Source organism: Kryptolebias marmoratus, linkage group LG8, assembly GCF_001649575.2.
Source record: "Kryptolebias marmoratus isolate JLee-2015 linkage group LG8, ASM164957v2, whole genome shotgun sequence".
Classification (NCBI taxonomy): Eukaryota; Metazoa; Chordata; class Actinopteri; order Cyprinodontiformes; family Rivulidae; genus Kryptolebias; species Kryptolebias marmoratus.
In genome coordinates, this window is record NC_051437.1 from 13,168,313 (window position 1) to 13,184,134 (window position 15,822).

The 15,822-nt window shown below is 38.8% G+C and overlaps 1 protein-coding gene across 1 annotated transcript; it reads right to left on the minus strand.

The window, feature by feature from the left end:
* Positions 1-1,104: 1,104 nt before the first annotated feature.
* Positions 1,105-15,239, minus strand: wdr46 (WD repeat domain 46). The gene is made up of 14 exons (XM_017409735.3): positions 15,111-15,239; positions 14,765-14,932; positions 13,994-14,074; positions 13,772-13,884; positions 13,603-13,690; positions 13,349-13,410; positions 12,100-12,204; positions 11,814-11,964; positions 10,935-11,170; positions 9,076-9,229; positions 8,608-8,755; positions 3,684-3,874; positions 3,480-3,593; positions 1,105-1,532 (listed from the first exon to the last, which is right to left on the minus strand). Exons 1-14 carry the CDS (start codon positions 15,165-15,167, stop codon positions 1,413-1,415), a joined length of 1,788 nt encoding a protein of 595 aa, XP_017265224.1. The 5' UTR covers positions 15,168-15,239; the 3' UTR covers positions 1,105-1,412.
* Between the last annotated feature and the right edge of the window lie 583 nt (positions 15,240-15,822).

Genomic DNA, 15,822 nt, shown 5'->3' on the forward strand with positions numbered 1-15,822 from the left:
TCAGACATGGTGTTGTCCTTGATGGCAAAAAAGGGTCAATTTTTAGCTACAGCACCTTCTTCCACATGCTTGGGTACAATCAGTCTACCTTATTATTATTATTATTTTTTTTTCCTTTCTGGTAACTCTTCCATGAAACTCAGCTCTGTGCAGCTTGCAGTGGCCCTCCTCTACAGAAGGGCTGCTCATCTCCATCAGAGTTAATTTTGTTTTTCTGGACGTTTCTCGGAGTAACGCCCTCCTTGAGTTTTGGTGGACGACCCTCTCTTGGCAGGTTTGCTGTGGTTACATAATCGTTTCATTTCCTAATAAGAGATTTAATGAAGCTCTTTGGGATGCTCAGGGTTTGAGATATCTTTTTATAACCCACAACTTGATCTCTGACCCATGTGAAGTTATTTGGTCTTGGTCTTGGTCTGTCCCTTGCTTGTTGCTTCGTCTTACTACTGAGAGGACAGGTGTAGATCAATTGTCAAAGTACTCATTTTTATATTTGTACACATGCTAAATTGTAGCATTTTGCCTACTCAGCTGTCATATTTATTGCTCGCCACCGAAGGTGAAAGGGCTCATGTCTGCTTGTGAATGTTCATTTGTCTGTATAATTAGAACAAATCCTGCAAACCACCAGATGGATTTTAATAAACCTTTCAGAAAGTAATCACTGGGTTTTCATCTACAACCGATTAACGTTTCGAATCAGTCCAACTCAACATGATTTACACAGCTAATTGCACTTAGCAAACACAAATAAGGCTGTCATTTTTAGAGATTCTGAGATGAGAGTCATCCTTAACGCATACTTTTAGCACAAACACATTTTGCATGATCTCTCAATATCATGAGATTGCGTGGAACGTATCATTTGAGGTCTGATCAAACGGCTACATCTCTGACCCCTTTTATTGAAAAAAAAAAGATAGTTTAAAACTGGCATGAAATCCAGTGGGTGATATGCATTCTTTGTGCTGAGCCTTTAATATTAAAAGTCTGAAGTCAGAGGCTAAATATGTTGTTAATTTCTTTAATTTATTGATATGAACCATGAAACAAATGCTAAACCATCTAAAAAACATGCACAACAAATGAATCAGTATAGACAAGTTCAAATACCATTGGATATTGTTTATTTGTACAAAAAACAACAATGGATGTCAGCCAAAGCTCATCACATCATGTTAACATATACAGAGTGTGCTTCAGGCTGCAGTCGTTCACTAAAACCAGACCACTGCATATTGATTTGATGAACTACTTTCCATCAGGATACAGGGCTGCTGTTCCCATTACATCCACGATTTCTGCTGCTACAGCACATTAACATGTTCAAATAAAGTGTGTCTTTTATGTAAAGGTCAAAGGTCAGTCCCACAGAATGTTGCAACGTTGTCAGCAACACAAAGAGTCCTCTTCTACTTTCTGAATCTGTCCAGAGCAGATTTTTGTCCAGATAGTGCCGCCTTCTTCTCTTCCATTCTCTTTCGTTCTTCTTCCATTTTTACTTTGTCCTCCACGGTTTTTCTGATAACATCCTGCACAAAGCAACACGTTCAGATTACACAAAAATCCAGATCAGCTACTTTTCTATTTTTCAACAAAGATCAAGTCTGGTACTACATAAAAAAAATATCCTGTGAACATTTTTAATAATAATAAAAACGTCTAATACTTGGCTTAATTAAGGTAGAGGAATCTAAGCCTTTGTGTGCTCTAAGTGAAGTGGAAAAAGCTGAAAAAAAAGAGCTTGCCATAACATGCTGGGAAACTGAAAGGAAACTACAGTGTCTCTAAAGTGCCATACATTCATGCTCTTCCAGCCTATGATATATTTAACAGTGGTGGGCCATCAGGGCCAGCAAAGCCTTCTCTGCTGGCCTAACATAACCAAGAATCATCATAATTATGATAAAGGTTAATTTAGTTTTTAATTTACTTTCCATAGATATCTAAAAGTATTCATATTTTCTTTGTGTCACATTATGCTCCTTCCAGTGCTGTTGTTTTTAGGTTAGAGTTTCATCCAATCAGAATTCAGCTATTTTATGTTGCCAGAGGCTGTATAAAATCTGCCCGGGCCTTCAGAATCAGCAATGAACGCGTCTATGCGCTGTAAGTGAACGGGCAAATACAGTTGATAGACAGTTGCGATAGCCAATCAGATCACGAGTTGTGTCAGTACCTCTAGCTGGCCTCACGTTGAACGTGACATTTACGCGTCCTGTGATTGGATATGGATACTTCCGAGTTTGAGCCGCGGCAGTGCTGTGCAGATCAACAGAGTCACACCCGGAACTGTTACCGGTTAAAAACTTTTTTAACCCACAATGGCCGAAGGAGAGCTACACGTTGATCTGGTTGCTGATATACTGGCAAGACCGTTTTCAAGACGAACTTTTCAAGAGAAGCTAGATCTCGTTAGAGGAGGACGGCCGACCCCCGAGCTAGCTAACCTGTCCCAGGCGGGTAAGGGGTTTGTCTGCCATTTCCAGGCAAGCAACTACGAGCGATACCCCTGAATGGATTTTGTGTTAAAATAAGTGTTTTGGTGACAGTCGTTTTGGTGAGTGCAAGCATTTTTTTTATTTTTTTCTATTTTATTTAGTTTTGACAGTAGCATGCCAGATATGTTTTAATTGCTGATGCGGGTTTGTTGATTTTTAAAATGCGCCGGATACTAGCCCATTTTGTACACAACTGAGGTGTAATGCCAAGTAGTATTAGAATGATAAATGGCATCTCATTGGGCCGTGATTGTTGGCCCAATGAGCATATTGAAAACATTTTTGCAAAACAACTTTTTTTTCTCAAAATAGCTGCAGAGTAATCGTGGACAACTCAAGCCCATCTTAGTTAAGTTTATGTAATTTTAAAGTGCTTTTCTGTCCCGAGATCTGGGTTCATTCAGAAAACATCCACAGATACAGCCCCAACTCTTCATGCCTAACCATACGGATGATAAAAATAAATGTGTAAATAACAATGATCCAATTTGGGTTACACTCATTTCGAAAGTGTACTCCAGCAGATAAAATCGTAAATGTGCGAATAAAATATGCAGAGATGAGCAGGACCGGGCCACCGGAAAAATGTGAGCAGCCTAGAACACAATTTTGCATCAGTGCGCACACAAATGGGTGTGAAAAACTGGCTGTGCAAAATGCAGCTGCACAGCTGGCTGGCTGCAAGCTCTCAGAATTCAGCGAGGCTGCAACAGAAAATCTGACACTCTTCTTGTGGTTTTACGTCATCATCTAGTCTCCAACAGTCACAGCCCGGTGAAATACTGGCTTAAAGCAAACACGGTGTTGTGAGTGTGTTGGTTACAAATAAAAAAGGGAAAACTGAAGAAAATTGTCAGGTAACTGCAACTGTTGTTGCAATATTTAATAAAAATATCAAACTTGCATGTTTTCCTAATACTGCGCAGCTCTGATTTATACCAATGTTTTGACAGTTGGCTTATATTGTGGACTTCTTACTCTCTGATCCATATGAGCCACTTGCTTCTTGCGCCTTTCGACACCACCAGCAGAACTGCGACCTTTCTTCTTAAATCTGGGAACAAATTTTTCTGTAGCAAGTGGGTCAAATCCCTGGAAGAGATGCATATGACATAAGTAAAGGATGAGTAATAATTGTGACTTCAAGCTGTTAGAGCTGCAATAAAAAAAAAACACACTGACCAGAGCCTGAACCCTGTCTTGATGTTTCTCCTCAAAGGTAGCACGGTCGACCTGCCCCAGCTCTGTGGGGTCGAGGCTGATGAGCTCGGGCTGAATCTTCTCCAGCAGGGCTTTGACCTCCCACTCCTGCCTCTGCTTTGCATTGCGGTAGGGATTTGCATCGAGGCCGTCAAAGTTAGGCTCACCGGCACCTGCGAGAGTGACGGGATGAAGATCAACACAAATGCAGGAGGAGAGATGATCATGGACAGTACCGCACCAAAGCAAGCAAAAGACAGCTTTAAATCAGAGGACAAACTATCAACCTTTTCACAGATGTTATGTTATAAAGCATAAAAATAAAAACGCCCATGTGTGTGCAGAGAAAAACAGAAGGCTCTGCAGTGGAAGGAGGCAGCAGTTTGAACGGATGTGGTTTTTCTTAGTTCTAACACTTACAGGATGTCACTGGCAGTGTGTATTTCCACTCCAGGCCTGAGTGTAACAAAATAAGAAACCAGAAAAAAAAGCACAAAGCAAAGTCTCTGCAAATACAGTCATGGGAAAACAAAAGCCACCCTCTTAATGTCAGTGTTTTATGTTTCTCAATATTTTTAAGCTGAATGGCAATGTATGACATATATATATATATCGATTTTTTTTTATTACTTTACAATATGCCTGGTATAGTGTTTTCTAATTTCAAATAAACTGATTCAGTAATGCACTCATAAATCACCAGATGAAGTCTGTGACCAAAACACTGCATTCACGGCCGTTTATTGGCTCGCTGCCTGCCTGCAGCTGGATTTATACTGAGTCAGAAGTTAAGAATTCTGCTCTCGCTCATAGTTGTGGTACGTTTTATTTGCATGGACATTTGATACTCCCATGCAACAGCGCTGCCAAAAATCCTGGGAAACCCCTCCCTCATCCCCCAGCCCCCAAATGGACACCCCCCCACCCCCGGGGGGGACTTCCTCCCAGCCAGCAGAGTCACGGAGAGCCACCTTTGGCTCCAAGCACAACTCTGCATAAACAAACCTGCCCACAAAGTTCTGACTAATCACACAATACTTGGCCCAAACCTCTATGAGAAAAAGTTTGACTTGACTTTGGAGGGGGCAGCGTGAAGTGCAACTTATATTGTCATCTTATATCGCTTATAAAGTTTTATCAATATTTCTTAAACCTGCCCTGATATCGCCCAGCCTAATTTTAGGACATATTAAAAATAATTTTGACTTTACCAGGTTCAAAAATGAGTGAAACCTAACCTCAAGTGTACAAACACACAGCAGATTCTACCGTGTCATTATCTATTAAAGAAGAATGAGGCCAAAACAGACAAATTACACTTGAGATTAGAGTTGAATCATTGTAGAATCTGGGAAAGACCAGATCGGTACTACCTGGCCCAAATGTGAAAGGAGGATAATGTTAGCAGGGCCGGTTCTAGGCATGCACATCTGAGGGGGCAGGAAGAAATGTGAAGGGGGCATCATGCGTACACATCGTGCTCCAGCACATTTTTTGTTGTTGTTGATGAGTGTTTGCTTCATGGGATTGGGGGAACCATGGAAGTTTAATGGCAGTGCTGTGTGTTGTTGTCCTATGCTGCATTACGCTGTCGTGTGCAGTTTGACATGGATTGTCCAAGTTACTGAGGACAAAATGGATGCAGAGAAACATGTGAAGCTTTATATGAGCTGCTGAAAGCTGTAGGATAAAATCCTAGTGATTTAAATTTTTTTTTCACTGTAAAAACCTCAAACATACTTAATCAAATGTTTTTGCAACTTAGAATGCAAATATGAACACTAATATTCATGAATACATGAACAAACTTAGCAAACAACAAAGTTATACCAACATTTCCAATAAAATGCAAACATATTCTTTGGACAAAACAATCAGTAGTTAAAATAAATTGCTAAAAATCTTTGTGCCACTCATAAAAACAAGTTTTGTCCAAACCAAGGCAAAGGGGGCACATCACATTCCTTGGTTTGGTCATTTTCTATGTCCTGCTCAGGATCACTCAGATAAATGATCCAAAATATGCAAAATATGGATCTGAATCTGCCTCTTGTTATTTTTTGGCTGGAAGGGAGACAAACAAGGCGTGATTCTATTTCCAGTGATCCTCTTCTGAAACAAATCATGGAACACCTAGTTCATCCCTGTCTGTCTCAGATTCTGTTTTTTTTAAATTATTTTTATCTCCATGTCTGCCTCTGAGGTTCTGACTGCAGCTCCATCATCTCTGGGTCTGAACCTCCAGCAGAAGCTGGAGAGCTCCACGTTCAAAAAACACCTCATTAGTTTGACTCAAACACACTAAAACTGAATAAACTTAACACGTTCGTTAACTCCAGAGTTTATGCTGACATAGTGAGGCAGACTAAAATCTGACATGAGAGTCAGGTGGTTCCTAGACTCATTTATAAATATTATATATATATATATATATATATATATATATATGAGAGGAGAAAGAGGAGGAAACTTGTGCCTTATTCGGCAAATTTGTTTGAGGGGGCAATGACCCCTCTTGCCCCTGTGTATAGCTGGCTGCTTATGCTGTTTTCAGTGCTTAAATGTAGAATGATACAAACTGTATCTTTGTTGGTTTCATTTTATACCACAAACCCTAGAGCAAGAGGTGGGTCAATTCTTCAGATACCAGAGGTTCAAAGGAGATTATCTCGTGATAACCCTTAAGGTAGAATGTGATAAAAGCAACTATTTAAGTCATCTACTTGCTCTGGGAAAAGCACTGAAGATTTTCCATTTTAAATTCCATTCTTCTTACAGCTTCCTTCGTCAGGGGTTGCCACGGCGAGCAAACTCGCACGAACGATTTGGCAATTGTTTTGTGCCAGATGTCCTTCCTGCTGCAGCCTGGGCTTGAACTTGCAGCCTCAAGATTGCAAGACTGCGGCAGTGACCACGGAGCTACCGCAGATTTCCATTTTAAATCCCATTGTCATGTAACCAGATGGAAGACTGTTCAGAGAAACAAACTCTGAGCGTCATCTTTGTACTGTCTGTGCATTTGATGCAAGTTCCTTCTTGCAAGACTAAAACACTCTTATTTAAACTAATTATTGGCAGAATCCTAGAATTTATTTAAAAATAACCCTCACAGAGTGAATAGCCCTAGCACCATGTCTGTGTTGTAAAACATCTCATCTACCACTAAATTTGAAATAAACTCTCAGAAAGAGAACTCCTACAAGTGATTAACTTTGGAGTGACCTAATCGACCTTCCCCTGTACAAAAATGGCTATAACTTAGTCATTTTTAGCTTATAGTCATTCACAACACACACCCAGAGCACTAGCATCTTATGAGATCTGGCAAAGATGCATAAAACCATATATAATTTAATTTACAAAGTTTGACCAAAACGTTGATAACAATATCTCATCATAAAATGATTTTAGTCTAAAACTCTAGCACTAAACATGACATGCCTTCAAATAATTCTAGGCCTTTATTTTCTATTATATCCTGATAGTAAAACCTTAAAAAATTAAAAATTAAAATATAGCGATCTTTCGTTTTTCAGTAACTGTAAAATACATCAACCAACACTTCCACAACTGAGTCAAAATGTTTTATGAGTCTGTGTGTGTTTTTTTTTTACATTCAGTTTAGTCAACCTTTAATCAAATGTCAAGCTAATGAGGGATTTATTTTTTAATAATTAACTCATACTCTAATTATTAATATGTTCACATTTTAAGGATCTTGTGGGGTTTACGTCACACATTCTCTCTCAAGTTGTAAATAGCCGATTACTCATTTGCAGCAACGTTGGTAACATATGAATTGAACCAACAATGTCAAAAAGAAAATTGAGCCCAAACTCTTAACGAGTTAATACTAATTCTCACTCAGGGCCGTAGCTACTATTGGGGACACCGAGGTCCAGACCTCACTATTTTTCTGCTGTGTATATAATACAAAAAAAACAATCAAAACAACACTTTTGAACGGCGTGGTTCTCTGCGTAGCTCCACCAGTTTACTGTAGGAGGCGCTGCAACTGTGTGCAGCTGCAGCCAAACTCAATGTCTACAAAGAAGAGCGCAGCTTTGCTACCTTACTGCTAAAATAAAGACCAGAAGAAGAAGAGCGCCACTTACGGTGAAACACAACAGAGGTAACTTGCTAAAAATATTCTCCTTCAATCCCACGAAGCTGAAGTTGGTTTCCGATTTCAGCTTCCGATTCAGAAAATGGCTAAAGGGCGATTCCACCTAATTTTTCACTACCTTCAGCATCTTTAATCCACTCTAGTTAAAAAACTACAACACCTAGACACTTCAAACCTGGACCAGATTATTCTGCACTGATTGCAGAACATTTAAAACCAAGTGTGTGATCTGTGAAACCTTAATCTGATTGGTGAAACCTCAATAGAGTGCGATTTCAGCACTTTTTTGGTATCTGAATCACACTAGAACTAGTCCAGCTCCAAAACTACAACACCTCACTGGTATTGGATAAAAAAGTAAAATCTAAGCTAAAATCTTGTGTTCTGAATGGGTTTGTGCAGCGTGAACAATCAACATTCATATAAACTAATTCATGTCATTTCAGTGAATCGTCATGGTTGTGCCCTGAGTCCTCTGTTGCTTCAGATGATGTTGATCCCCATGGATTTACACACCCACAAACACATGTCATATACACATTCAAGTCACTTGTTTTAAATAAATGCTTCTATTTTAATTAAGTTTTAGTCTTCATTGTAACTGATGTGCAGGGAGATAATGAGTGGTTGACCTCAGTATTTTTTTTAAGTCTGGCTACAGCCTTGTTCTCACTTAAATACTTCCTCTAAAAGTTTCAACACATGCAGTCAATTTTTAGTTCTCATGCAGACGCATCTCAGAAATTTCACCATCAAGGCAACTTTTAAAAATAGCCTGACCTGGTATGAGCATGCTGGTGAAACCCTCTCCATGTCCAACTCCGAGGACATCCTCAAAGGGACAAAAGTGCAGCCCCCACACTGTCCCCCGAACCCTGTGAGCCATATAGGGTTTAGAGACAGGAGCGCTCCACACGTCCCTGTACACCTGCAGGGACAGTGTTTTTACACAAATTTAGGACGTAGACAAAAACTATGAACATTGATGTTTTATGTATTACTGGTTGGAAATTGCAACAAAAAGAAGTTAAGAAAATACATTAAGAAAACTAAATTATTAGTTAGAATCACATCATTCTATTTTCATTTCAAGCAATCACACTCCTTGTGATTTGACACTTCTTCCAATAAAAAAAATATTACTTTAGCTGCTCGTACTAAATATGCAGCCATGTTTAAACTGAACTGAACTACATCCTGTCCAGACAGATTGAGTTCTGATGAGGAAACAGTGTTTGTGAGAATGACCTGAACAATGTCCCCCGTGGCCGCAGACAGGAGTCCTCTCTGGCTCAGAGACAAACACGACGCTCCAGCAGGAAGGAAGTAGGACTTTAGAGGTTTGAAGGCTCGAATGTCAAAGACTTTAAGCTTTTTATCCATTCCAGATGTTACCATGTATCTGCCCAAAATAACAAGGAAACTGTGATGAATATTGCTTTTTGTTGGGTCAAAAAACACACTTTAACTGTTGCAGTTCTCCTGACTGGAAAACAACAGATCCAAAAATAGGTTGAAAAACAAAGACAACTGGACCTCTATTCTGTAGTTGAAGAAGTCCAGTTGTTTTTTAACCTTTTTTTTTAAATTTACCATGGCCTGGATGACTGAGAATCTACACCAGCAAAACAACAGATCATTTAATTGTTTTTGGTGAAAATCGTGCAAAAGGTATTTAGAAAACGTTACATTAATAACCATGTGCAACACATGTCTATGTCTGTCCACAGATTAATCTACAGTTGTTAAAAATAACGGACAAGACACTACAATCGCAGAAAAAAGGAACTCAGGCAGTTATGTGAAATGATTGAACAAAAAATAGTCACTGATAGCAAAAGACAGGCTTCCCACACCTTGGTTAACATAAAATTCAAGGACCTTTCAAGGACTTTCCAGGACCAATTTTCTCAAATTCAAGGATGATGTGCATAGACATTTACCTCCAGCAATTGCTGTATAGGTTAACACTAAATGATTTAAAAACAATGCAAATAAAAAAAAACACCAAATAGAATAGAAGTTGTTTGGTCAGAATCAATAAAAGACGGGATTGAATGTATACCTTACATTCATATCCACAATACATGGATATCTCTGGTGATGCTATGAGGCTTTGAAGCCTTGAAGCTCTTTAGCAAATGTAGATGAAGCTCATACAAGTTTCAAATGCTCAACAAGTCCATCTAGTGGTGCACGGCTTGACAATGCAGCTTTACCCATCCTCTCCACTTTAACTGATTTGCAGCAGATTCTGCACCTTGCAGAATGTTTATTTTTTGGGTCCTTGGACAACCACGCAGCATAGCTTTCTTTAGCAAGCCATGCATCATCAAATTTGCATTTTCCGGGCATGGAATTACGCTCTGACTCGCGGACTCTCCGCCTCACCGTGACTGGCAATTCGCCGAGTCACCCGCGAGAAGATCGATGCACGTACTGTTACGCACACATTAGCTACGCTCATTTTATTTTGAGAAGGGATGTATTTATAGCCGTTTTGGTCGAATCCTGTAAATGACATACGAGATCCCTCAAAGATGTGTTAGTGCTCAGAGTATGTCTTAGGGATGTTGCTCAGCCACTACCACACCAGATTTTAACCCAATATCTGTAAAATCGCCTGAGTTATAGTCATTTTTGTGTTTCTTAAGGTCAGTTGGCTTTGATCGCCATCTTGAAATGGGCTGAATCCAAAAAGTATTTATAGATGTATATCCAGTGATTACTTTGGAGAGTTTCATCAAAAGCTGACCACTGGTTCATGCAATGCTTTGCTAGCGCTGCAGACAAACAGACACGGGTGAAAACAATAGCGCCTCCCGCCTTCGGGTGATGTTGATGAAGACTTGTAACACCAAATAACAGCCTAACATTGCTAAAAAGCTAAATAAAGAACCGACCTCAACTTATTTTACACTATTTATATCAATTTTCATCTACCGTTTTTAGCTTTTTGTAACAATTATATTGAAAATGTGCTTTTAGTAATTATACTTTTATTTTATTTGACCCCTGGTAAGCATCTCAAGACCCTTTAGCTTCGTGTTTCAATACCCCCAACTTTGACAACCACTGCTGTAACATGAAAAGCCTGTGTGACTCACGTGCCCGTCTTGTCCACGACGACTGAGCGCACGCCTCCTTGGTGACAGAGCATCTTGACGAGGGCTTCTTTCTGATTTGGTGACCAGAGGGTGACCGTGCCGTTGGGGTGGCCGAGGTGGATGATGGCGTTGTGAGGGTTCTGGCACATCACGTCGAGTCGGCCAGTCTTGGTGCAGATGGCCGCTACCTCCTTCCCCACAGACACGTCCAAGTACTGCAGGAAGCTTGTAGCGCTCTGCAGACAAAAAATGTCAACCAGAAAGATTGACAGAGCCGCTCACTGGTGGTTAAATCTTTTTTATCACTGTGTGCGCATTTAGTTTGAATGTTTTACAGAAAAGAAAGTCTTTAAAAGCTAATGTGCCTTGAATATAAAACTGGGGAATCTTTACTCAGAGAAACAGTGTCAGAATGTTTGCTCTTCCTAATAGTTCTGTAAATTTATACATCCTAACTGGACGCTGTACCCTATCACTTTTCAGCAAAGTGTGTTATAGATTGGGAAACAGTATTGCAGTGCCACTTTCTTTGCCTTGATGGTGGCCAGTCCTTAACAAATTAAAAATAAACTGCATTTAGCCAAAAACAAGCACATTCAGGAGACATCTTTAGCTATCTGACAACACACATGCTGTAGATACACACAGCTCTAAAACAGATCGTTGCTTTCTGCAAAATCTGTTTGTAAAAACGCTTTTTTTTTAAAACTCCAAAATGATAAGCTATTTCTATTTCTACAATAGTTTCTATTTGTCTCAGGTTCTCTATTTCAATTTTATCAACATTTGTACATGGCACATTCATCTGTGAGCATGATCTTCAGCATTAGTGGCAAATCTAGGATTCAGCATTGCACACACGCAAGACATTAAACCCACCGCTGTGGCGAGCAGAAAGTGGTAGGGCAGGAACTGCATTCGGAGGACGTCGTTGAACTGGCGAATGCAGTGCAGCTCGATCCCATTGGAGTCATAAATATACAACCACTTCTTCTGAGCCACAGCGTACATGTTCTCACTGTGGAGCCATCTTAAAATAAAGTAGAACAAATATATTTCAGTCTTTCAAAAAAATCAATTTCTAAAAACTAAGAACAATTTCTCACAAATGTGACTTTTTTTTTTGTCTGTGAGGTGTGGCACAGTGTAAAGGATCATAACTTACTTTACATCGTTTACCGACTCCATGACATTAATCTCACACATGAGCTGTTTGGTCTGCCAGTCCACACAAGCCACATGACCTCTCCTCCCACCGAGCAGCAGGTGCCTGAAGTAAACAAAACATTATGCCAATACACACAGACACACTCACCTCAAAATATACTTCAATGGGTTACTGGCACACAAAGAAAGAGAGAAAATGTAGTCTTAATGCATCCAGATAGCCTCAAATTAGAATTAATCTGTGATTTTATGAGCAAAAGCTTTGTTTCAAAATCCTTATAAAAATACTACAACTAACTTTGCCTTCATATTTACCTACAGTTAAAAAAAAAACAACCTTAAAAACATTCCTGCGACGTGTGCACCACTCCAGAATTTAAAGCTAAAAACACAGCAGTTCCACCGGGTCATGATGAGTTAAATAATGAGAGTGAAAATGAACAATAAAGTTGTTTCATGTCTGCTGAACATGCAGGAGTGTGAATCACATTAACAAAGGCTCAGCTCCCTCCCACTTACACTTCCAGTTCAACTAGACCATAAATCACTGCGCTACACCTCGTGCAAACAAGTAAAATGTGGCCGAATGCGAAACGAGTCTCCAGCAAGATTAACTGCAGATCATTTTTTAAAGAGCCGGAGTTTAATGAAAAAATGAAATTATAAAAACGTTTCACATGCACTTGTTATATCATGATAGACTCGCGCTTGTATCTTTGTGTCAGTCCTCTCCATTTCAAGTAAATTATACATGACTTGATACACAAACAGTTTAATCTGTTTTCTTTATTAAATCACAATTATGAATAAATGACTGTAGCAGGAGCTTCTCTGAAATAGATTTAAAAACAAAAGGCTCCATGTTATAGGATGTCATTGTTTTTATTTTTTTTTATTTTTTAACAAAAATACAACCTAAAATAAATTGGTTAACATCCCATTTTACATTTAAGACAGCAGTGGCTCCTGCTTCTCTCTATGGTCCAACTTGCAGACAGCAAATCTTTTCAAATTCATCTCAGACCATGATTTATTTGAATAATTATTAAGAAAAAGAATTTGCCTCTTGTGAATAAAAGAAGAAAAAGTTTGAAACAAACTAAAGTTTGTGTCTTCCTAACGCATAATAATGATCACCGTTTAGTGAGCTTGTGCAGCTTTGGTGTTATCTCTTTTTGAACACAAACCATCACTAAACATAAAAAGCAACCTTAGGACCAAAGCTAAGCGTAGTGCGTGATACTAACCGTCCCGTTTTGTTGTAATCCACTCGATATGGTCCAAACTGAGTCAGTTTCAGATTGAAATACTGTGGCAGAAGAAATAAATTAGTAAAGATTGGATAAAGACAAAAGTGTTCCAGCAACCAACTCTTTCACTGATCTGTTTAAATACAATAAAAACTAAATGTAGCATTTTCTTACGCATTAGGCAGGTAGACATGAGGTGTGACTGTAAATCAAAAAGTTATCATTTCATAGTTTGACAAAAACCTCAGTACCTTTGCTCCAGATGTTATATCCACAGCATCCGCAATATCCTCCTGTGATATCATACATGTGTCCTCATCTTCATCTCCTTCTAAGAATCTGAGAATGAAGAGAGACACGTTTTAATCACCTGATTTCGTTGAAGCATTCGCTGTGACATGAAGAACAGGAGAAAATTACCCAGCCTCCTCCGGGAGAAGGAGGTCAAACCGAGCAGCTTGTTTCTGGGCCATTTCTGAAGCCTCTTCTGCACGAGTGATAATGTCTTTCAGCTTGTAATGCCGCATGTGAGGCTGGAACAAGAAGTATAAAAGAAAAAAAAAATTAGCCTGAAAAACAACAACAACAAAAAAAGAAGTTAATCACATAAATCTGAAGCAGTTTGAACATAATGAAGCTTACCTTTTGAGTTTTCTCTTTCCTCTTGAATTTTTGCATCCTGTCTTTTGAGATGGAAGCTGGCCCAGGGAAAGGGTCTGTTTTCTAAAAGAGTATGAAAACAGTATGAAAAATGAAATTAAAGCAGTTAAATGTGACCCTTTATGAAAAACTCTGATTCCATAATATCAGTTGTCTTAAGAAATAATAAAACTAATACACAGATGAAAAAAAATTTCAATAAAATATATGTCTGTGAAGATACAGGACTGTAATAAACCGTTACTTAAATAAAAGCCAAATATAGTTCCAAATATTTGGTGCAAAAAGGCTGAATGCAGTTTCTGCTTGTTTGGCTCTGACTGGGGACAGAAAGCAGATATGGTCAGAATGACCTCAGCCTGTGACAGGCTGCTAATTAAAAACGTCCCTTTAAAATGAGTTCTTGGTTTATTTGTCTGGTATGTGTTGACATGACATTGGCTCATAACTTGTGTTTAGGAGCCTCATTAACAGGTCAGAGTTAAGTGGCTTAACAAACAAACAATAAATGTATGCATGAAGATATTTGAGTACAATAACAAAAGCCTATTTGGAAGCAGAATAGATGAATTTATGAGTATAGTTATAAATGAGTGCTGGATCAAGATTATTGCACAATACTGTATTCTGGGTCCACTTTAAATAAGCAGTTAAAGAATATTAAAACACCAATAAAGGCAGGACCATTCATATCTAGTTTGTCATGAATCTAAGACACATAATGAACGCATTTGTCAGGTCGATCAGTCTTACCCCTGATATGACTTTATTTTCATTCGTCAGATCATCTATTTGCTTTCTTTTCTTTGTTTTCCGCGTCTGTTTCTCCTCGTCCTGCTGCACAGCCTCTTCGGTTTGTTCTTCATCTTTGTTTTTATGTTTCTCCTCGTCCTGTTGCTCCTGCCAGTACCGAGCAGGAGGCTGTTTGCAGGAATGAGGCAGAAGCGAATGAACAGACCCGAGTTACAAACACAACCAGCTAATGCGTTTAATAAACACGAAAACAAAGCTCACAAACATGGAGCTGCTGCTTTTTGTGCATGTAAGTGTAAACACTTCATAATTTGTGCGGTGTAATTTAATTTTATGAAAGACTTACCTTTTTCTTCTTCTCCACGTGTGAAACATTCACACTGGGCTCTACGGGAGACGCCATCTTTGTTGTGTATGTTTCTTTTTAGTTCCGGTTGCGTCACTTCATCACTTCCGGGTTTTTCTTTTTCGCTTTGGGTTTTTTTTATTTTTGAGGGAGGGAATCAAAAGAATATCTTAAAATTTATGATGTAATATGGTCGCCACTAAACTAAACAAAAACATTTATATTTTTTCATATGAGCTGTAAGTACATGTAGGCGTGCAAGTAGCTTATTTTCTATGCTTTTGATTAACACACCAAATCTTTTTTTCAGTTTTCAGTAATAAATCAATAATTTAAGGATTTGCAACTATTTAAATAAAGGGTTCCTCACCAAGGTTCTGAAGTAGATAGGAGTCTGTCGTTTCTTCATTAGTTTAACTTGTAAAATAACTTGATATAGAATCAGCTGAAGAAGAGAACCGATGCCTCACGCTGAATTGTTAATACCAAGCAAAAGCACCTCCTTGTTGCAATGAAGAAAAGAGAAACTGAGATGGGAGAGACCAACTAAACAGTTTATTAACTTCTAGGACTAAAAGAAAGTCTGCGTTGCACATCACTACCATTTAGGCTGTTGTGACAAATGTAATAATTTGTGGCAGTATTTATGAGTTTAAGTAAATTTTGCATGTCACACTAGGCTGTTTTTCTGAATAAAGACTTTTAATTAATT

Excerpts from the sequence above, each read along its gene's own strand:
- wdr46 (XM_017409735.3), bottom strand. The coding sequence starts at position 15,167 with ATGGCGTCTCCCGTAGAGCCCAGTGTGAATGTTTCACACGTGGAGAAG. Across the intron at positions 14,933-15,110 it reads ACGTGGAGAAGAAGAAAAAG|CCTCCTGCTCGGTACTGGCA; the intron begins GTAAGTCTTTCA and ends TCCTGCAAACAG. Across the intron at positions 14,075-14,764 it reads AAAATAAAGTCATATCAGGG|AAAACAGACCCTTTCCCTGG; the intron begins GTAAGACTGATC and ends ATACTCTTTTAG.